Raw genomic sequence first — 24,032 nt, forward strand, 5'->3', positions numbered from 1 at the left:
AACCATCACATTTTGCAAATGAGAAAAATAATGCCTATCTGAACTCTGAAGTCCTCTTTTGGTTTTGAAATTCCATGTTTCTGAAGCCCAGAGAGGTAGCACCTAGGTAGCTATAGTTCCCAACTATATAAATATGTAGTACCAAACCTGGACTCAGGAGGACTTGAGTTCAAATTCGAGCTTATATATATATTTCAAACTCAGACATTTACTAATTCTGTGATCCATAGAAAGTCACTTCACCTCTGCCTGCCTTCGCTACCTCAAATGTAAAATAAGGATAATAGTCCTTACCTCTCAGGGTTGTTGTGAAACCAAATGTGGAAATATTTGTAAGATTCTTAGCACAGAACCTGGCACATAGCAAGCACTATAAAAATGTTGTTCTCATCTAAGCACAAGTAGAGACAACACAACAGGAGAACCAATGAACAGCTGCTGACAGCTTTAACACAAATTTGACAAAAAGGATAGTTGTTAATTCCATTGGTTTATTCAATAAGAAAATATTCTGTCCAAAATTACTGTAAAAGAAAACTGCATCTAGCATCCATCATATCCTATTTTTTCTTGCTCTATCCTTTTTGCATTTTATCTGCTGTTGTCTCTTTTGAATGCTGGCTTTATTTCTTGGTAAGTTCTCATATAGCCAAAATTATCGGCTACTAAATAGATTCTTGGAATTAATTTTTTTCCACTCTTTCAATGTGGTTCAAATTTATTATAATCCAGATGTCATGGACCAAGAATTCTTAACATGAGCTTTTAAAAAAGTTTTAGTAATTGTTATGTCAACATAAATTTTAATAAAATTTTATTATTTAAATTGTTAATAAGTTAAAAATGTTACTGTTATGTCAACATAATTGTTTTCTTTTATATTTTCTTTTAACTAAAACTTAAAAACATAATTCTGAGAATAAGTCTCTAACACACACACACACCATTAAGAACCACTTTCACGGATTAAAAAATACCTCTTTCTACTTCATGAAAACTACACTCATACCCAAGCTCCAGATATAAGTAGGATAAGCATAAGAATATAAAGAACCATTAAAAGCTGAGCCAAATAGAAACTTGAGCCTCTAGGGCTGAAGTTCCTTTTTGAGGACTGCTTAAGAAAATCCTTCAGCTGTGATGGCAGAAGCTACTACAAGCTTAACCACATCTTCCCCAAATCTTTTTTTTTTTTTGCTTCCTAGAAATGCTATGATTCATCTCTCATCCATCAGTGCCTGCCTTTATGGTCCAAAAGCCCTGTATTTGATCAGGCTCCTTTTCTACCATCACAACCCTAATCCAGGTGGCTACCCTCGTCTCTTAATAGCTCTTCTTTTTTGTCTTTCTCCCACCATAGTTCATCTTATGTGCTATTTCTGCTCAAATCATTTTGATCAAGCACCATTCAAATTATATAAATCCCTGATCAAGTTATTTTAATAGTTGCTATTCACTCTGACTGAAAAATGGGTTCCTGAATGGGGACGTTGAGATCCAACACCATCTATTATCATACCTCATTGAACTCATCCTCCTGTGTAGTCCCATGATTAATTTTTGGATAAAACCTCTCAGAAAAACTATTATTTATAAGCTTCACTGGTTCCACTTTTATATGAATCTTTTTTTTCTCCCCCCTCTTTGAAATTCATCTAGGTTATCCCAGACTTTTCTTTATTTAAATGCTAACCTTTTCCATCTTTGATTCCCTCTTCAAGACAGCCCTTTCCTTGATGTGTCCCCAAAAGGCTTAAACCGTGTCCCTCAGACTTTTAGTTTTCCTTTCCTCTTCCATTCCCTGTGCCTTACTCTCTAGTTCTCTATTTAGAAAATATGCAAGCATCGTGAGAGATGTAGATGGGTATGTGTCCTTAGATTACATAATATTTACCAACAAGGGTTTTATGTCCTGGCTCTCCCTTTCCTTCTGATTTTTAAAAAATCCTTACCTTCTGTCTCAGAGTCAATACTAAGTATAGGTTCCAGGGTAGAAGAACAGTAAGAGCTAGGCAATTGTGGCTATGACTTGCCCAGGGTCATACAGCTACGAAGTGTCTGAAATCAGATTTGAACCCAGCCTTCCTTCTGATTTCAAACGTTTCACAGGCAGAGCCATATCCCACTTGCCCTTTTCACAGAGCTGCTTTACACATAGATATTTAATAGTTTTTTTTTAAATGAAAATGATGATACAAAACAAGTTGTAACATTGTGTTGTGATCTTTCCTGGACTTCTAGAGAGAAGTGGAAGTGAAACTTTTTAACAGAAATAATATCTCCTACCAGGAAGATAAAAAGCGCTGTTCATACTCTGAAAATGAGAAATAGTGGGAATAATTACAGGAATCAAATTTAGTTAATTAAATGTAATGAACATTTTAATATATGCATAGATTCACACAATTTGTATATATAAAACTACATATATACAAAATTTGCTTTTTTAAATCAAGGCAACAGATAATTATTAAGTACTGATATTCCAGGCATATTATTTTTTCTTTTTAAAAAACAAGGATGGGAGCAGCTAACATGGCTCAGGGGACCAAGAATCAGGCCCAGACAGGAGGTGCTAAGTTCAAATCTGACTCCAGATAGTTCCTAGCTGTGTGACCCTGGGCAAATCACTCAACACTCATTGCCTAGCTCTTTCTATCTTAGAACCAATATACTGCATTGATTCTAAGACAGAAAGAAAGAAAGAAAGAAAGAAAGAAAGAAAGAAAGAAAGAAAGAAAGAAAGAAAGAAAGAAAGAAAGAAAGAAAGAAAGAAAGAAAGAAAGAAAGAAAGAAAGAAAGAAAGAAAGAAAGAAAGAAAGAAAGAAAGAAAGAAAGAAAGAAAGAAAGAAAGAAAGAAAGAAAGAAAGAGAGAGAAAGGAAGGAAGAGAGAAAGAAAGAAAAAGAGAGAGAGAGAAAGAAAAAGAGAGAGAGAGAAAGAGAAAAAGGAAGGGAGGAAGGAAGGAAGGATAAGGATGTGGGTAATAATTCCTTTGCTTTAAAAATATATTTCCTGACTATGCATAAACATGGTCATTCTTCACCCTCAAAGACCAATGCCCTCCCAATGTTCTAATCTTAAAATATATTTAGTTGCCTTACTCCCTTTGCACATGCCTTATTTAACCAAATTTTATCGAAGATTTCTGCTGTGGGTAGATGAAAACCTTCACCAAGATCCACTTACACCATTTAAACAGCTAATACTTTTTGTGATCTTTTACCTTGCAGGGCAGTTTATGTTTGATTCTCTGAACCTTGCTAATGTTCTGGCTAACCAAGAAACTGCTCAGGTCTTGGCAGATGGATTGATCGAACTATCAAAGGAGAAATCAGTTAAGTTTCTACTGGGATAATATCAACATCAACAAACAAATGAAAATAAAAAAACTGAATGAAGAATGTTTGAACTAGGCTTTTGCTGTTCTTGTTGCTATTTATTGTTTATTTCATCCATTGGTCCAAAGACAATGATCCTTTCAAATTGATTAAGGACTTGTTCATATCTAGTTTATTTTTAGTTATTGATCCAATCAAAATATCTAGATCTTTTGTGATTAACCTTACAATAGAATATAGTTTAGGAATGCTCTGAGACGGTTTGTCAACTTCTGAGGTTGGTGACTAAAAAGTTTCAACTGTTTCTTTACACCAAGTCTATAAAATTCCTTAGAGAATTGGGAAAATTCCTTGAGTAGCATAGTTAATAATATAAGGAACTTTTTTATATCTTGCCCTTGATTCTAATCAGAAATGCTTTTTTAAAATAAAATGGATAAATGGAGTAGCTTTGTAGCTTTTACTGAAAAATTAAGAGAATATAGAGAAACTAAGTAACAATTGAAACTAGGAAAGAAAGCAGAAATAAAGAGAAAAAAGTTTCATTGGAAAGAAACTAAGAGACTGATAAACAGGGGAGAAAGAAAGCAAAACACAAAGGAAAAGGAATTAAGTGAGCTAGTGTTGAGTGTGAGTAAAGAAGAGATTTATTAAAATCCCATTAGATCTAGAATATGGGGAATTGACTTCTAGAGAAGTTAATTCAAATGTCTGAAAATATCAAGCAAAAACAAAAAGGCTGAGAGGAAAATGAAGTGGCAGGTCTGATTTGGAGTCCATTAAGAGAATGAATGAGGGGAGAAGAAGGAAGGTATTAATTTTTCCATGCTGCATTTAGTTCCCTCAGCTATTTCAGGCACACTAAACTGTGTAATGCTGGGACATGGCTTAATTTCTCAGCGCCCCCAAACAACTATCTAAGACTATTAGTTACAATGAATCTGCCAGGGTTACTTTGTGAGAGGAAGTTCAGATAATGAATTACAGGTCTAAAAGACAAACAAAAAAAAAGTTCTCACACGCTTTCCTTCAATAATAGTAATTTAACTCTACAAGCCTATAGGTTAATTCAACTTTTCTCCTTATTCTTACTTATGTCTTACTTGCTTCAATTTCAACTAGAGCCTTGGATATTGACACTGATTAATTCTCTAAATAGGTGAGTGATTTCCTGGGTAGATTAACAGAAATCTCTCAAAATTGCTTTTTTTTTTTTTGGTGCTACATTATGGTGAACCTATGAAAACTTAGTTAAGAATTATTTATTAGTCTTTCAACACAAAACCATAAATGGCCCATTTAGCATTCTTTCAACTAAAACTCGAATACCTGTCATTTCTGGGTCTTTCTGGCAAAGTGATAATTTATGTTCATAATGATGATCCAGATGTATTACCAAAGAAAATTCTGTTCAGAGTAGTTTTAGAGTAAAGTGCACTTCATTGCATTTGAACTCTTTAAACATCGATAATCTGGGTATTGACATATTTCAATGGCTTCCAGCCTTTTCTTGCAACGATCTTAAATTAAACAACAGAAACATGTTGAGACACATTAGGACATAAATGGTCGCTGAAATAATGAGCCCTTGACTACTTGTTTTAATGTAATTCCACTCTCTACCTCTGTAACATACACAGACATGCTCATTTACATCAACAGGATATGTGTGTGTATGTGTATGTGTGTGTGTGTGTGTGTGTGTGTGTGTAATTTGTGAGAGATGTCACTAGAAGCTCCTTCCCCCAAAATCTTTCTGTTCTTCATCCCATTCTATGTTTGACATAAAGAATGGGGATTTCGTCTTTTGTTGTTGTTGTTGTTGTTGTTGTTGTTGTTGTTGTTGATCTGGAAGTGCTTTGACACTTTTCTATAGGCTCCAAGTTACCCTCATTTATTTGTGTCATAACCTGGACTTAGAAAACAATGATACAGCTGCTACTACTTCCATTAAAGAGAACATACCATTTCCTGACCTAGCTGAATAATAGCATTTACTATAATTGTTTTCTAAAGATAGCTTATTACCCTAAACATCTAAAAATAGTTTATTATACTACAGAGAAAACCAAGAAAAAAAGTCTTCCTTTCCTTCACACTTTATATATCCCAAAGAATTTCAGACAATGATTGTTTTAAATAGGGTTTCCTTTCTGGATATTTTCCCCCTAGGAAAATCCACTAGAATATCTATCAGATTTTCTGCTGAAGAAATCTAGCAACAAGAACAAAGAATTTGATGGAGATTTTATCTCGACAAAATGTGATGCAACAACTCTCCGTTTCTTAACAAAGGTAAAGGTGTTTCTCTCCTTTTGATGGCAGTCTGTTCTGAATAGACAGACATTGGAGGAGGATGTAATTCATATTCTTTCCTTCTTTTTAAAGGAAGACATCTAAGGGATATTCCTCCTTTTTTACTTTGGTGAATTTGAGATCTTATTGATTTGGAATTCTTCTCAGAGGGTGCACATTCCAAATCATTTGTACTGCTCATCCTCTGAGATTCATCCATAAATACCCAGTGTCCTCCCATTTATCCTTCATAATTGGAGTGGAGTAGTGTGTCTACCTAAAGAGGACTTTGTAAGTCTTTGAATATTCTGTCCATGCCAAAAATCCTTGGCTTGCCATTTGTTACCCCTACATCACCAGCCCACCTCCTATCTAATCATACTTCCTGGATGATATTTTTGGCTCCACTTTTTATGTGTAATTGTGCTTAGAGGTTTACAAAGTGCTTTGCTCATGACAAACCTGCAAAGTAAGCCCTGCAATATTATTATTAAGGCTTAAATGTTTAGAAACTGAAACTGAGAAATTAATTAACCTCTCAAGATAGCATAGCAAGTGAGAATACAAAACTAGAACATTGGCCTTCAGGTTGTCAGGTTAAGGTTCTAGTTTCCTCAGCTAATAAATGAGGGAGTTGGATTGCTTTGCCTCTTAGGTCCCTTCCAGCCTCCATATGCCCATGATAATACTTGGCTTGTTTTCAGAAATGCCCTTTCTCCTAAGAGCTCAAATCACATCCTCTCACTGGGAGATCCTAAAGAAGTGAAGTTTGCTTGAGTTATTATAAAGGTAAGAGGAATGTGTATTCCATCAGAAATCTACCATCCCCAAAAGGAGTACTTATTGATTAAAAATCCATTATGTACTTATTTTTAACATTAAAACAAAATTTTGAGTTCTAGATTCTTTTCCTCTTTGTAACCCCTCCCTCATCCATAGAGAAGACAAACAATACTATATCAGTTGCACTATAGTATATATTGATGGTACATGCAAAATATATTTCCATATTAACTATAATCATACACAAAAAAATAGAAAAAAATAATATTTCAATTAGTACCCATTTCATTAGTTTTCTCTCTGGAGGTATATAGCAAATTTTTTATCATGATTCTTCTGGAATTATCTGGGATCAGTGTCTTGATCTGAGTAGCCAAGTCTTTCCCAGTTGATCATCATTATAACAATGATAATTTCCTGTTTCTTCTCATTTCACTTTTCATCAGTTTATATAATTCTTCCATATTTTTCAGAACCCCTCCCCATTATTTCTTATAGCACAATAGTACTTCATCACAATCACATACCAAATCTCGTTTAACCATCCCCCAATTGATGTACATTCTCTCAATTTACATTTTTTGCCACCACAAAAAGAGCTGCTATAAATATTTTTGTATATATGGGTACTTTTCCTTTTTCTTTGATATCTTTGGGTTATAGAATCTATTAGTAGTATTACTAGAACAAAGGGTATGCATAGTTTTATGATCCTTTGGGCAAAGTTTTAGATTGTTCTCTGGAATTGTTGGATTCGTTTACTAATTCACCAGTGATTCATTAATATACCTATTTTCCCTCATCCTCTCTGGCATTTGTCATTTCTGATACACTTAATGTAGTACCTCACAGTTTTAATTTGTACTCCTCAAATCAATAGTGATTTAGAACATCTAAAAAAATAAAAAATAAAAACATTTTTGTCATATGACTATAGATAGCTTTGATTTCTTCTGAAAATTGCCTTTTCACACCCTTTCACCATTTATCAATTGAGAAATGCCTCCTATTTTTATCAATTTGACTCTGCTACCTGTACATTTGAGAAAGGGGGCCTTTATTAGAGAAACTTGCTGTAAATTTTTAAAAATATTACTTCTTTAGCTATGGTACCTTTTAGCAAAATGTAGGTTCCTTGATTATCTCTTTTAAATAAGTCTATTTTTGCTTTTGCTTTGAGATCATCATTGCTATTCCTGCCCTTTTTTGTTTCCACTGAAGCTTAACAGATTCTGCGCCTTCATTTTTTACTTTGTCTTTCTGTTTCAAATGTCTATCTTGTAAAGAACATATTGTTGGGTTCTGCTTTCTAATTCATTCTACTATCCACTTTTGTTTTATGGATTAGCTTATCCCATTCACATTAATAATATGATTATTAACTGTATATTTCCCTCCATCCTGTTTTCTTCTGTTTATCTTTCTCTCTCTAACCTCTCCATTCTCAAAAGTCTGTTTTCATTCTGACTGCTTGCAATATTTTCTTCTTGACATGAGAGCTCTGGAATTTGGCTATCATAGTCCAGGGAATTTTCAATTTGAGTGTTATTTCAGGAGGTGATTGGTAGATTCTTTCCATTTCTATCTTACCCTCTGGTTCTAGAATATCAGGGCAATTTCCCCTTGATAATTTCTTGAAATAAGATTTCTAGAGAGAAAAAAGAAATGTGATGCCTAGGCTCCTTTTCTGATCATAGCTTTTAGGTAGCCTAGTAATTCTTAAGTTTTCTCTCTTTAATCCATTTTCCAGGCCTGTGAAATGAGATATTTTACAATTTCTGATCTTTTTTCATTCTTTCAACTTTGTTTGATTGATTTGTGAAGTCTCATGGTGGTCATTAGCTTCCACTTGCCAAATTCTATTTTTAAGAGTTATTTTCTTTAGTATTTTTATGCCTCTTTTATTAAGCCATTCATTCTCATTTCTTTCCCCAATTTTTCTCTACCACTCATCTCTTTCTTTAACTTTTCTAGGAATTCTTGCTGTACTTTGATCCATTTAACATTTTTCTTTGAAACTTTCTTTGTAGCTGTTTTCACATTATTGTCTTTCAAAGTCTTCCCTGATTTTTTATTGTCAAGTTATTTTGTTGTTGTTGTTTGTTCATTCTACTAGTTTATTTTTTGACTTTGAACTTTATGTTAAAGTTGGGCTTTGCTTACCCGGGAATGAGGAGGCTCTGTGCCAAGCTTTAGACTTTTTCATGCTGCTCTTTTTAGAGATAGTTCTAGGAGTCTGCAAGTTTTCAGTGCTTCCAAGATGATGCTATTCTGGGAAAGGAGTAGTCACTCTTCTCCTGGCCTATCCTCTGGTCTTTACCCAGGAAGAGTCCATGCTCCCCATGCAGCAACAAATATTAGTGCTTCTCTTGTCCCTAGAACTATGACAAGGACCCCTCTTCACTTGTGATCAATCACAAACACTCCTTTCCAACCTGGAACTTCTACCTATAACTGCTTAGGGGCAATATAGCTGCCATTTAGTTCCAGCTGCACCCAGTGCCAACAAAAGGTATCCTGTAATCTCTTTATAATAAGTTGTTCTACCCCCTTACTGCCTATGCTAGACTTGATAAGTAAGCAAAATGGTTAGAGTGCTAGGTCTGGAGTCAGGAAGACCTGAGTTCAAATCCAAACTGATACTTATTATCTTGTGAATGTGGGCAAGCCATTTAGTCTGTTTCTCTCAGTTTCCTTAACTGTAGAAGGAGGATAATAATAGCATCTATCTTCAAAAGTTTTTGAATATCAAATGAGATAATATTTGTAAAAGGCAGTTCACACAGTTCTTGGCATCTGTTAGGCACTATCTAAATGCTTATTCCCTTCCTACTAATGAAACTTTTTTAAAAAGATCAGTAGTTAGATTCCAAGAAGAAAAAGAGCTGATTAACTTAACAGTAGTGCCAAGTGGTATTCATTCTGTATAATTTTCAATAAAAATGTATTGCATGCCAACTACATTTTACTACTAGATACTACTAGTTGTCAAAGTTTTTTTTTTTTTACATGAGTGGGTAGAGGAGTTAAAAGGTCCCTATAATGCCTTGTCATTCTGAAGGTGTTAATTTTTGCAGATGAAATTTGTTAGCTGAGAAAATCCCTACCAGGTGACCTAAGCCTCTGGGTAACCAGCATGAGAAGATCCTTTTGCCTTGGACTTATCACAGAATGACATTTTTTCAAATCTATCTTATCATATTTATTATTCAACCCATACCTGGTAAAGAATCCCCTTTAAAGTATATCTGACGGGCCTCTGCTTGAAAACTTGCAACAATTAACTGACTGTTGGGAAGCCTTTTCTAATATCAAATCTATAACTCCCTCTGTAACTTCTACTTTTTTTAATAAGAGTATGCTGGTAACCATTTAACAACCAGCTCTCTAGACAAAAGAAATATGCATGCAACCCATTTTTCCATTTAGTCAGCACTGACATTTTCAATATAAATGCTTTCTGAATACTATAACCAATAAACAATAAACCAAGTCTTGCTTTGTACCATTTGCTGATTTCTGAAGTCTAAATAATCACACTGGAAATTTAATAACATGCCAGCTCCAGTACACCCCTACCATTACTCCTATTTATGCCCTCCAGGTCCAATAGAACAAGTTTATTCCTTCTGCCAAGGGGCAGATCCCTGAGGTACTCCACTGGCGACTTCCTTCTAAGTTGACTTTAGGAGCTGGATGGCACAGTGGACAGAACTCTGAGCCCAGAGTCAGAAAAATCTAAGCTTAAATCTGGCCTCAGACACTGATTATCAGCTGGTGTAAGTCACTTAACCTGTTTGCCTCAGTTTCCTCATCAGTAAAATGAGGATAATACTAACACTAGCCTCCCAGTGTTGTTGTGAAGATCAAATGAAATAATAATTATAAAGAGCTTAGCATAGTACCTGGCACATAATATCTGCTATATAAATGTTGGCTTCTACTATGATCCTTATTAGCCATTTTTGCCTTCAAACCAAATCTCAAGTGAAATGATGATAATCAATGTCTTCTTTGAAAAAGTGTATTGACTACTCTTTCTTAATATAAATATCACTCCTTGATACCTCCCTCAATAGACCTCTTCCCTGTAACACAGAGTTAGAGTGAAACAAAGTATGTCAACACTTTGGCTCTCATTCTGTACCTATAACAAAGGGCAGAGGAATGCTTTGCAATGAGTTCTCCAAGGTCATACACCCAATGTCTTTTCAAGCAGCAATGAGCCCCATGTCTTTAAATATTCCAAAGGAGCTTCATAGGATCATAATGATTCTCTGGTGTTTGAAAACAAAAATCTGGGGCCCAGAAATGCTATATTGTTAGAAAGCAGGATTTCCTGGTGTTCTGCTATCTTTGGCTGCCTGTGGCAACTTACCTAATGTTGAAGATTTCTTTAGACAGTTTGCCAAATTTGTTAGGTTCTCATTTATTTCCCAGTGACTTTATATCACCAATCCATGGGATCTCAGCAGCCAATTTGACAAAACCAGGCAGCATCATGACTTATTGACTGAGAAGCTTTGGCAACTAGCATGGAGATGCTGGGGCAATAGTTTCCTTGGCAACAGAGCTACTAGTCAAAGAGCTCTCTCCATCATCACATAACATGGAGTAGGAGTGACACTAGCAACAATAATAGACAAGGCACCAAAAACCGTAGGTCCTCCCCAATTGACTGAAAGATGCCTCCAAATGATGATTCCCATTCTGGTTTGAATGTTTGTTAACAGAGACCCCCTGATAGTGCAACATGACTGAAAGAGGCCAAGCCAAACTCATGCAAACCTTTCATGTTTCTCTTCTAAATGGGCTCATTTTGCCACTTCTATTCCTTCTACTGTGTTCGGTAATATCAGCAAAATTAATCTAGTATCATGTTTAAGTTGGCATTCAAAGTTTAACCCAACCCCCAAACTGAATCAACTTAAATATCTGGTGTAAATAGAGAAATCAATCAACAACAGACTCCCCAGAAACAATCTCAGCCTCAGACGAACTTCACAGAATCAGAGATAGACACCCACAAGTTGCATCTGGCCAGTCAGAAGTAATACAAAGCATTCGTCTTGCTAATCAATGTTATAGTATATCCATTCCTTCCTTCCTTCCTTCCTTCCTTCCTTCCTTCCTTCCTTCCTTCCTTCCTTCCTTCCTTCCTTCCTTCCTTCCTTCCTTCCTTCCTTCCTTCATTCATTCATCCATAGGTGGTTCCTTCATTTGTTTATTTAGGCATAATGTTGAAGTGAGAACTAACCCACCTATATGAAGAGTTTATATAGAAAAAATTTAGGTCAATCTATAAAACAGGATGGCATCATAGGAGGCAGCACCATGCCGACAAGAAGAATCAAGTAACTGAATTCTCTAGATCAGAATTTTAAACTGTGTGGTTTAACTAGGATTGCTGGAAAATACCAGGTCCAGATAGACTAGCCAGCTCTGAGAAAGGGGGTGGAGGGTGAGGGGAGCTTTTTTTTTTTTTGAGAAAAGAATCCAGGTGTAATTTCATCATATGTAATTCCATCTACCTTCCCAAAAAGCCTATTAAGATGAAAGTAAAAAAATATTAAGAGAAACAAAAGAAAATAATAAACTTGACATGATTTTCTCAAGTGACAGGAGGGATACAGGATATGGCAAATTCTTTTTGTTGGAAGATAAAAAATAAATAAGACTTTGTCAAGTTTCTTGAAATTTTCCCTTTTTAGGTCTAAAAAATAAGGTAAAAAAATTGACCTCAGCTGATAACTAGGGGCCAGTCAGGTTTGAGGTGGAGGACTGAAATCCAAGAACACACGTGACCCCCTCAGGCAGTTACGTGATTCTGTTGGTTTCTGCTGATGGGAAAGAAAGGAATTCTGTGCAACTTTTCATCTCAGTGGTAAAAACTGGATGCTAGTTTAAAAGATATGAAATAATTTAATGGAGAAGGAATTTTACCAAAGACCTTATACTTATTTGTGTACCAATTTTACTTGACTGAAATTTTTAAAAATCACACAATTAATGAATCAGCTGATGTCTTTATTTTCCTTGGTTTAAAATTGTGTCATGTGTCCCACATATGACAGTGGGGAAGCAGAAGAAATATGACAGTCACTGTCCCCACACAATAAAGTGTTCATTCAATTTCTAGGCAAGAAATATGAAAGCAGATCATTCTCAGGATAGAACGACTAGTATCACGGAAGATGATTTAAAACTTGAGGTGCTGGTTAAATTGGTAAGTGATTTATGAAGTGTTTCCCATTTGCCATTGTGATTGCTTCTTCTGACTCTGTTAGGGCTTTTTTTCTTCTTCTTTGAAATGATGGTTATATTTACTCTTAAAACTTTGAACCATGAAAGAAATCAGGCCAGGGAGGGATGCTGGTTTTTAAAAATGTGAGCATGGCCATGGTGTGCTCCCGTTTTATATTTTTTAATATCATTTGGACACATAATTAAAAGCACTGGCACTATAGTAATGAATGGATTTTGTTTCTAATGTTTATTCATTCATTTTCTTTCTGACTTAAAAAATATATAGAAATAGGGGCAGCTAAGTGACTAGGAATATTGAAAGCCCAGCTTATGTGACGGGAGGTTCTGAGTTCAAATTTGAACTCAGACACTTCCTAGTTGTGTGACCCTGGGCAAGTCACTTAATCTCAATGACCTTATCACTCTTCTGCCTTGGAACCAGTACTTAGTATTGATTGCAAGATGGAAGGTAAGGGTTTAAACAACAACAAAAAAGAGAAGTATGTGGAAATCATTATGACTTCCAAATGAGTTAAATATATGGAAAGCTTTTTGTAAGCCTTAAAGCTCTACATAAATGATTATTATTATCATCATTATGCTTTCAAGTCTTGTTTTAAAATGTACCTCCAGCCATAGAAGATGATATTTAGTCTAATTCTGTCATATAAAGAAATTATTCTTTGGTAATTGCTGATAATGAGTTCATCTAAGTAGTGCCCAAATGCTACCTTATGGTCTGTAGAAGTCTTTTTTCTTCTTTTTTTTCTTTTCTTTTTTTTAAACCCTTATCTTCTGTTGTAGTATCAATTCTACAACTGCCAGTGGTCACCTCCACCTGTTGCGTCATCACTCCCCCATCGCCGCAGGTCTTGAAGAGGGTGGACGGGGTTAGGATAGATGAGTGTGCACAAAGATACTTGTGCGTGAAAGAGATTTAAGTGGAAAAGCCAATGCAGTGACAGTCCCACTCTCTCGGCGTTGGAAGCCTGGGTCCAGTGGCACGAAAAATTGTTACGTCTGGAGACTTCCTCAGCTGCATTGGATGGTCACGATCCTGCACGTAGGCGGCCCACAGACCAGTGGTTGTTCGGCCCTGTGGGCAGCAGGGATGTTCGGCAGCATCCTGGGCGACTGAGCAGCCCTCTCTAGGACAGCACTGCTCACCCTAATCAAGGGAGGGGACTAGAAAAGGTATCCCAAACATTGCCTGCCCTACAAACACCCGGTCAGCACACCGCAGCTGGCGGGTCATCCCCTTTAAGCAGTCGAAATCAAAGAAAAAATACAAAGAAACTCCTACTAGGAGCATGGAACATCAGGACACTACTTGATAGAGAGAATACCCCAAGACCTGAGAGAAGAACAGCTCTAATCAGTAAAGAACTGGCACAATATAACTTCGACATCTCAGCCTTAAGTGAAACACGCTGACCAGAAGAGGGATCACTCAGCAAACCCACCACTGGATACACCTTCTTCTGGAAAGGTAGAGCCTCAAATGAAGACAGAATCCATGATGTTGGCCTGGCCATCAAGACCAGTTTGCTCAAACAGCTGCCAGACTTGCCTGTGGGCATCAGCAAGAGGCTCATGAAGATCCATTTGCCTCTCAGCAAAGACCGGTATGCCACAATCATCAGCGCATATGCCCCAACACTGACCAGCACAGAGGAGACCATCGAGCAGTTCTACTCTGTCCTGAGTGCCGTCCTGCACTCAGTGCCCACAAATGACAAGCTGATACTACTGGGAGACTTCAACGCCCGCATTGGCCAGGACCATGAAAGATGGAAAGGAGTGCTCAGCAAACACGGCGTGGGCAAAATGAACAACAACGGCCTACTGCTACTCAGCAAATGCTCAGAGTTCGAACTCACCATCACGAACACTGTGTTCAGAATGGCGAACAAATATAAAGCAACGTGGATGCACCCAATATCAAAACAGTGGCATCTCATTGACTACATCATTGTACGCCAGCGAGACATCCAGGATGTAAAGATCACCAGAGCCATGAGAGGAGCTGAATGCTGGACAGACCACCGATTGGTTTGAGTGACTCTTCAAATGTGCATTGCGCCTCGCCATTCAAAACGCGCCCAGACAGTTCACACATTTTACAAGGTGAGTCATCTTAGAGATCCATCTTATTTGCAAACATTCCAGTCCTTCTTGGACAACAAGCTGTCTGCCAAGGGACCACTCACTGGAAGCTCAACTGAGAAATGGAACCAGTTCAGAGACACAGTGAAGGAAACATCAAAGGCGGTCCTAGGCCCCAAACAACGCAACCACCAGGACTGATTTGACGAGAACAACACTGCTATTGAAGACCTATTGAGCAAGAAGAACAAAGCCTTTATGGAGTGGCAAAATAACCGAAACTCTGCTCCTAAGAAAGGACAGATTCAAGTCTCTCCAAGCCACGGCGCAGCGTGAGATCAGGAAGATGCAAGACCAATGGTGGGAAAAAAAGGCAGAAGAAATCCAGTGGTTTGCTGATATGAAAAACTACAAACAATTTTTCAGTGCCCTTAAGACTGTCTATGGGCCATTAAAACCCACCACCATTCCCTTGCTATCCTCTGATGGTGACACTCTCATAAAAGATAAAAAAGGCATCAGCAACAGGTGGAAAGAACACTTCAGTCAGCTTCTCAACCGACCCTCTTCAGTCGACCAAAGCGCCCTTGACCAGATCCCCCAAAACCGCTCCATTGAACAACTTGACGTCCCTCCTTCAATAGAGGAAGTCCAAAAAGCCATTAAACAAATGAGTGCAGGCAAGGCACCCGGTAAAGACAGGATCCCAACAGAGGTGTACAAGGCCTTAAATGGAAAGGCGCTCCAGGCATTCCACATAGTGCTGACCAGCATATGGGAAGAGGAAGACATGCCCCCAGAACTCAGAGATGCCTCCATCATAGCCCTATACAAGAACAAAGGCTCACGAGCAGCCTGTGACAACTACAGAGGCATCTCACTACTCTCCACTGCTGGAAAGATCCTCGCCCGTGTTATACTCAACAGACTCCTGCCATCTGTTTCAGAGCAGAACCTGCCTGAATCACAATGTGGCTTCCGACCAGATCGCAGCACCATCGACATGGTCTTCACGGTGAGGCAAATGCAAGAAAAATGCCTTAAGCAGAACCTGAGTCTCTACATTGTCTTCATAGACCTGACAAAGGTGTTCGACACAGTGAACAGGGACGCATTGTGGGTGATCCTCAGCAAGCGCGGCTGCCCAGCAAAATTTGTCAAACTGATTCTGCTCTTTCATGTCGACATGACAGGGGAAGTCCTATCTGGTGGAAAGACTTCTGATCACTTCAACATCTCCAATGGCGTGAAACAAGGCTGTGTCCTCACTCCGGTACTATTCAACCTATTTTTCACCCAGGTATTACGACATGCTGTGATGGATCTAGACCTGGGCGTCTACATCAAATACCGACTGGATGGCTCACTATTCGACCTTCACCGCCTGACTGCAAAAACAAAGACAACAGAGAGACTCATCCTGGAAGCTCTCTTCGCAGATGACTGTGTCTCATGGCCCACCAAGAAAATCATCTTCAAACCACTGTGGACAGGTTCTCCACCGCAACAAAACTGTTTGGCCTGACTATCAGCCTCAGCAAAACAGAGGTGCTGTTCCAACCTGCACCAGAGAGGTCAACTAACCAGCCGTGCATTACAATCGACGACATGCAGCTTTCTAACGTCAACACCTTCAAGTACCTGGGCAGCACCATCGCCAACGACGGGTCCCTAGACCACGAGATCAATGCCAGGATCCAAAAGGCCAGCCAGGCACTTGGGTGGCTGCGCTGCAAAGTCCTCCAACACAGCGGTGTAAGCACTGCGACGAAGCTCAAAGTGTATAACGCAGTGGTCCTCAGCTCGCTCCTGTACGGTTGCGAGACATGGACACTGTACCGGAAGCACATGAAACAGCTGGAGCAATTCCACCAACGCTCCCTCCGGTCAATCAAGAGGATCCGATGGCAGGACCGAATCACCAATCAGGAAGTCCTCGACAGAGCCAACTCCACCAGCATCGAAGTCCTGGTCCTCAAAGCCCAGCTACGATGGTCTGGACACGTCATCCGCATGGACCCACAGCGAATACCAAGACAGGTATTCTATGGTGAACTGTCAGCTGGACTCAGGAAACAAGGCCAACCAAAGAAAAGATTCAAGGATCAGCTAAAGTCCAACTTGAAGTGGGCTGTCATTACACCAAAGCAACTAGAACTCGCTGCCTCTGGCAGAAGCAGCTGGCGAACCCACATTAACCATGCTGCCGCCACCTTTGAAGATGAATGACGTCAATGTCTTGCCGCTGTGCGTGAACGCCGACACCAGGCCACAACCGCACCTCCCGTAACAACTGGCGTCCCAGGCCCCATGTGCCACAAACTGTGCGCCTTTGGACTGCAAAGCCACATGAGGGTACATCATAGATGAAACTGCACAAAGACAACAGTCATTCTCAGTCATTGAGAGACTACTACTAGTATCAATTCTAAGAGAGAAGAGCAGTAAGGACTAGGCAAGCAGTAAGGACTAGGCAATTGGGGTTAAGTAACTCAGTCAGGTCACATAGCTAAGAAGTATCAAAAGTCAAATTTGAACCCAGGTTCTACTGACTACAAACCTGGCATTTTGTCCACTGTGCTACAGAGCTGCCCCCTGCAGGAGTCTGCACAATGAGATTAGGTGATGCTAACAAGATTTTATGCCATTTAAATTCTAAAAGGAAAACTTTAAGCCATGGTAGCCAAATGGCTATGTGTAGACAGATTTGAGGGAAGGAGGCTATCACAGTAATCTAGGTAGTTAGGTGGCACGGTGAATAGAGTGCCAAACCTGAAAGTTAAGAAGATTCATCTTCCTGAGTTCAAATTTGACTTCAGACACGTACTAGCTGCAAGACCCTGGGCAAGTCACTTAACCTTGTTTGCCTAAAAAAATATATTATAACCATCGAGGTAGCTGTGATGAGGGAATGAACTGGTAGTAAACTGTGAGTAAAGAGGAATGGCCATGGAGAGAGAAACAGCAAGATCTGCCAATTTTGTGTGGATGAAAGAAAGGGAAAAGTTGAGGAAAATACTGAGATGACAAATCTGGGACATTAGAAGAATGGTGGTGCATTCTACGGGGGGTGGGGAGGGAATTTGAAAGAAGGCTGGGTTTGGGGGAAAGATAATGAATTCTCTTTTGGATATTTTGAGTTTGAGATGTCTTTGTGAGAAATCTACTTTGAAATAGTTAACAGGCCATTGGTGATGCAGGATTGATGCTCAGGGTAAGAAACACTGGACCCAAATACACGGATTTGTGACTCATTTGCATAGAGATTAAAATCTGTAGGAGCTGATGCCCTCACAGAGGAATAATATAGACAAGAAGGTTCTTAATTCTTCTCAGAGAACTATCTTGTGGAAATCACATAGAGAGGCTATATTATAAATAATATTCCCAAAATTTTCTAACTTATCTGGCAGTGTGGACAGTTAAAAGATTTGGAGACTGAGATCATAGGCTCCAAATCTGGCTCTGCCACTACATATATGACCTTGGGCAAGACACTTAACTTTTGGGGGTCTCAGTTTCCTCATCTGAAAAGATGAAAATCTGTAGATCAGTGATGTCAAACTCAAATAGATACAGATCCTGTGGGCCATATATTGACTATGAAGACTACAAATTACCATATTTTCTACCATATTATAGTTTTAATTATTTTGTTAAACATTTCCCAATGACATTTTAATTTGGTTCAACTACATCTTGGGAATTTTTTTCAGCCACACTTCTGTTCTTTGTTGTTTAATTTTTCAGTCATGCCTGACTCTTTGTTAACCCCATTTGGGATTTTCTTGGCAAAGCTCCTGGGAGTGGTTTTCTACTTCCTTCTCCAGCTCATTTTATAGATGTCCTCATACAAGCAGGATTAATGACTTGCCCAAGATTACACAGCTAGTAAATGTTGAAAGCCATATTTGAACTCAGGTCTTCCTTACTCCAAGCCCACTGCACCATGTTACCTACCCCTCTGTTCTAGATGACCTCTAAAGTTTCTTCCACTTCTAAATGTCTCTATGATCCTAAGAAAAATTGTTTGGGCAATAGGGTTGTTGGAGAAAGGCAATGGCAGAGGTTGTACCTATAAATATATGGCTAGAATTACCAAATCCCCACTTAACATTTTGCATTTTGACTTAAAAAAAAAAAAACCACTTCCTGATACAAAAAGCAAATGGCTAAATAGATTGATTCCTGTGCCTTATTCATTCTGAAGTAGTAAATGTTTAAGAATATATATTCTTTTACCTTTCCTATACAATTTATGCTTTTCTGTAGGAAAGAAAGCTCCAGATGGATTTGGCAGAAAAAAGGACTAAAATTGCTGGAGAGCTATTGAAAAGTGAGAGGAAGTATATACAAATGTTGGAAATTGTAAGAGATGTTTATGTCACTCCAATGAAAGCAGCACTGGCATCAAACAGAGCCATCTTAAGTTCCACGGACATCCAGATCATCTTCTCTGATATACTGTGTGTCTTAGATCTCAACAAGTATGTGTTAGATAACTAAGCTACTAAAATATTGATAGTGTAGTGGAAAGGAATCCATGCTTCATTTCCTAAATTGTAATCAAGTAGTTGGGAGAAAAGCAGAGATCATTGTTTCTTTTTCAGCTGAGAATGGAACAAAAGTTAGTTTGATGAGAGAATGAGGAACAAATCCATAATCATCATGGAGTACTTAGTTGTTACAGAAAGGAGAACAATCATTTCCACTGAAGATAAAATAAGAGGAATTGATCTTGAGCTACTCCCTAGCATTAGACATCAGGGAGAACTTTCTGTGGGATTTAAAAAATATTTATTTTAAAATATTTTTCCGTGGTTACATGATTCATGTTCTCTCCCTCCCCTTCTTGGAGCTGAGAAGCAATTCCACTGGGCTATACATGTATTATCACTCAAAAGCTATTTCCACATTATTCATTTTTGTAATAATCTTTTAAAACCAAAACTCCAAATGTAATATACCCATATAAACAAGTGATGAATCATATGTTTTTATCTGTGTTTCTACTCCCACAGTTCTTTCTCTCAATGTGGGTAGTATTCTTTCTTATAAGCCCCTCAGTATTGTCCTAGATCATTGTACTGCTATTACTAGCAGTCCATTACATTTGATTGTGCCACAACATTTCACTTTCTGTGAACAATGTTCTCCTGGTTGTGCTCATTTCACTGTGCATCAGTTCATGGAGATCTTTCCAGTTCATATAGAAATCAAGCAGCTCATCGTTCCTTATAGCATTTCTGTGGGATTTAATAGAACATTAGATCTACAAAAGAAGTTTAGGCAAGTCTTTCTCCATGGATCCTTAACATTTCTAAAAAATTTGAAGATGAGGGAAGGGAATTCTTAGGTGGGGGTGATCCTGAGGATTTCTAAATGCAACCCTGCACTTGGTAAGTTCTCTGTGACAGCAAAGAGGAGGGCATTTAGATTTGCAGGGGAATTTACTTCCTCAAGCTCAGACTTACTACATCCTCAATTTCTGGAGGTCATAGGCAAAACCCAGGAGAAAAAAAATTCGCTACAGGTCTTACTAAAAATGTGGACTAAAAGGATGAATTGTTAGTGTCCTACTCAGCGAGTAGAAAACTCATACTGATTGGCTATAGTTCACCTATGTCATTGGTCTCATGTTGCAGGCATTTTCTGGATGAACTAACCAAGAGACTCCAAGAATGGGGACCAGCACAATGTCTGGGAGAAATATTCACCAAGTTTGGACTTCAGTTGAAAACATACACCAATTTCTTCAACAACTACCCTGTGGTTCTGAAAACAATTGAGAAGGTACCAAAGGCTGAGACATTACCAAGTTATCAAATGAGATAACCTATGTAAAGTGCTTTGCAAACCTTAAAACACTAAAAGATGTGATTATTATTATCATAGCATTCACAGGCTTCTTCTAAATTAAAAAGAGAAGCTTCAGCTTTGATTCCTTGAGTCAAAAATCACTGTAAATAAAGAATTCCCCACAATCCCTATGTTCTTCTCCAGACATAGATAGTATTGTGGTTAGAGAATGCCCTTGAAGACAGGAGGTTCAAGTTCTGTTTTGGAACATATTGGCTGTGTGACCCTGAGCAGGTGACTTAAAATCTCAGGTACCTGAAACAACTCTCTAAGAGGCAGAGAAGGTACTGGATTGCTTTGGTAAAGGCAACTTTCTCATCTGGGAGTTTTTCATAGGAATGAAATCATTCCAGTCCCTAACTGGTCCAGTCCCTAACTCTTTTCTCCGCCCTTAGTTTCTGAATTGCCTCGTACAAATGACTGTAACAAAATTATCTGCCTTTAAAAGCTTATGGGGGCAGCTAGGTAGCACAGTGGATAGAACACTATGCTTGGAAGGACTTGGGTTCAAATGTGACCTCAGGCACTTGCTAGCTGTGTCACCCTGAGCAAGTTACTTAACCCCAATTGCCTAACCATTATTGCCCTTCTGTTTTAGAACTGACACTAAGACAGAAGATGGGTTTTCTTTCTTTTTTTAACAAATGAACATAAAATAAAATAAAATAAAATCACGCTCCTGGTTCAGTCTAGGAAAAATGATCAATGAATAAAGGAAGATAAGAACTGTAAGAAAACCTCAGTGAACTTGATGAACTTGCCAGTTTTGTTAACTTAACTCTGACAAGGGAAAAACATTTTCTTTTGGTTGTTATTTTGGAAATATTATATCCTCTACTTAAGTCATAGGTCTTCATCCACTATCCCTTCATCTCATTCTTTGCTCTGTTCTTAGAAGTTTTTTTGTGGCATTGAGCAAGTCCCTTCACTTCTTTCTGATCCAGTTCTCCCATTCATAAAAAGGAGCTAACAGTTAAAGACAGCTAGCTGATGAAGTGGATGGAATGCTGGGTTTGGAGACAGGAAGACTTGAATTCTAGTTCTGCTGCATTTATTAGCTGTGTGATTCTGAGCAAGTCATTTAACATTTTTCTGATTCCATTTCCTCATCTGTAAAATGAAAATAATAATAGCATCTCTCTCACAGGGTTGTTGAGAGGATAAAATGGGGTAACGTGTAAAGAGTTTTTCAGACCTTGAAGCATTATATGAATGCTAGTAATTATTGTTTATGTTGTTTTTGTTAGAACAGTTGTTCTCCAGAATGAGAAACCTCATTTTCACTAAACCATGTTTTAAAAAGTGAGGAATTTCTTTACCGTTACCCACAAAAGACTTAAAGGTGACAATATTTTTAGATTTCTTTCAATACTCTTTTGACTCTGTCACAGGAGTGACAAGTGAGAGTATACAAATCCTTCCAACATCATTTATTCCTCCCAGAGAAGAGAAAATCGAGCTTTGGGATCTATTATAATGGAGATGTGAGCCTGTCTTTCCCTCTCAAAACAGGAATAATATCATAGACAGAAGAAGAATATACTACAGGTAGAAACTATCTATAACTAGAACCATCAGCTTGCACTTTGAAAAGCTCTGTCATAACCAAAACTTGAATAAGATTAAACAGATTTCATGAGGCAATGAATGACAGCAAAGGGACCTCTGAAGTCAGTTATAAAAATAGCATGACATACATGTAATATATTACACACATTCATATGATACATGCCACATACCATGCATGTTGTGCACAAGTATGTACATGCAATATCTCTGTGGTCTGTTTTATATGTGACATCACATGAGTGATATATACAATGCACAAGGGTACATGAAATTACATATTATTGTGTGTCTGTAGGAAAAACAACACTCAGGGGCATTATTTAAAACAGTGACTTAGTGTGGATGAAAACCTTAGCCACAGGGCAAAAGCCCTGGTCCTGCTACTTCATCACTTCCCCAGAGATCTCGCCCTGATTTCTTACATTTTCATCTTGGATAGTGATTTGGTAACTCTTTTTGATCAACTGGTTTGGGATCTTGATTCATTACTGACCATAGTTCAATCTCAGGCTGACTCGATACGGATTATCATCCTATTTGGCAGAGCATGTTCACACCCATCTTCTTATTTGACTTTCACAATGTATCCCTTTGAAAGGAATAAGGTAAATTGTATTTCTGTTTTGAAGTTGAAGCCCTGAGACTGCAGGAGGTTAGGCAAGCTATTAGTTAATGATGAAACTTGCACTAGAGTCTGGGCTGATCAGGTATTTGAAGATTTTATTAGTAAAGTGAATTTGAACCCACTTAGAATTTGAATCCACCTTGGAGGATAAGCCTATATATATGTAGCATATGGATTATAAATAATAATCTCACATTTATACTTTAAGGTTAAATAGCTATTTCCCTCATAAGCACCTGTGAAGCAAATATTTGCAGGTATCATTATCCCCATTTTACAGAGAAGACTGGCTCAGAAAGAATAAATGCTCATGTTGCTTTGGAAGAGTCTATGTAATAAGAGGCTTTTCTTGTACATGGTCATGTACAAGGTTTTGGGGGGTTGGTTAGCCCTCTGGTGTATATAAATCCAATACAACAGGGTTCTACTCTATTAATGTTATACTGATTTTCATTCAGTTTGGATGGAAATGCTACACAAGGGAAAGAATGGTTGTGGTGTTATGCAGCAAAGTCCTAATTATAAAACAAAGTTGTGTCATCCTCACTTTTCAGTGTCGAGAAATGATTCCAGCATTCCGGGCATTTTTGAAGAGACAGGACAAGACTATTGTTACAAGAATGATGAGGTGAGTTTTGAGGTGGAAAATTATTGTGGCCAAATAGCAAGAGAACCAGAGTCTATTTGGTTTTCCAGGTGGTTTTGACCTATTCTTTGTTATGTGCAGCCTACAGGAGTTGCTTTTGTACCCATCGAGAAGATTTGAGGAATACCTTAACCTTCTTTACGGTCTGAGGCTTCACACGCCTTCAGAACATGGCGACCGGGAAGATCTGACTACTGCAATCAAACAAATAAAAAGATACATCGGGTACATAAATCAGGTTGGTTGATGTATATGACCCTGGAGCTTCTGGAACTGACATAGCTAGTTCTTATAGAAATGAATATAAAGATATCTTGGCCATAAGACACCAAGTTCCTATGCAAATCTTTCTCTCAAGATCAACATTTTCATTTCAAGAAAATTCTATTTTGTTTTAATAATGTCTGTTGATTGATTTTATACTTCTTTAAAGCTAACGATGCTGTAGCAAAGTAATTCAAACCATGTGACTCAAGATTACCACCTCCCCCACTCCAAAATCAGAGAAGAACTAATGAATGACAATAGAATCTTGATCAACTAGGAAGCTCTTTGAATGGAATC

At 38.0% G+C, this 24,032-nt stretch overlaps 1 protein-coding gene across 1 annotated transcript in view; it reads left to right on the forward strand.

Annotated features, from left to right (window-relative positions):
* The window catches only part of ECT2L (epithelial cell transforming 2 like), a 111,094-nt gene that overhangs the window by 78,872 nt on the left and 8,190 nt on the right, over positions 1-24,032 (forward strand). Inside the window, exons 12-18 of the mRNA XM_007484635.3 lie at positions 3,232-3,335; positions 5,512-5,634; positions 12,557-12,643; positions 19,042-19,256; positions 20,415-20,562; positions 23,377-23,450; positions 23,550-23,706. Coding sequence (XP_007484697.2) covers positions 3,232-3,335; positions 5,512-5,634; positions 12,557-12,643; positions 19,042-19,256; positions 20,415-20,562; positions 23,377-23,450; positions 23,550-23,706 — 908 coding nt within the window. The remainder of the gene's footprint in view (positions 1-3,231; positions 3,336-5,511; positions 5,635-12,556; positions 12,644-19,041; positions 19,257-20,414; positions 20,563-23,376; positions 23,451-23,549; positions 23,707-24,032) is intronic.

Source organism: Monodelphis domestica, chromosome 2 (assembly GCF_027887165.1).
Source record: "Monodelphis domestica isolate mMonDom1 chromosome 2, mMonDom1.pri, whole genome shotgun sequence".
Taxonomy (NCBI): Eukaryota; Metazoa; Chordata; class Mammalia; order Didelphimorphia; family Didelphidae; genus Monodelphis; species Monodelphis domestica.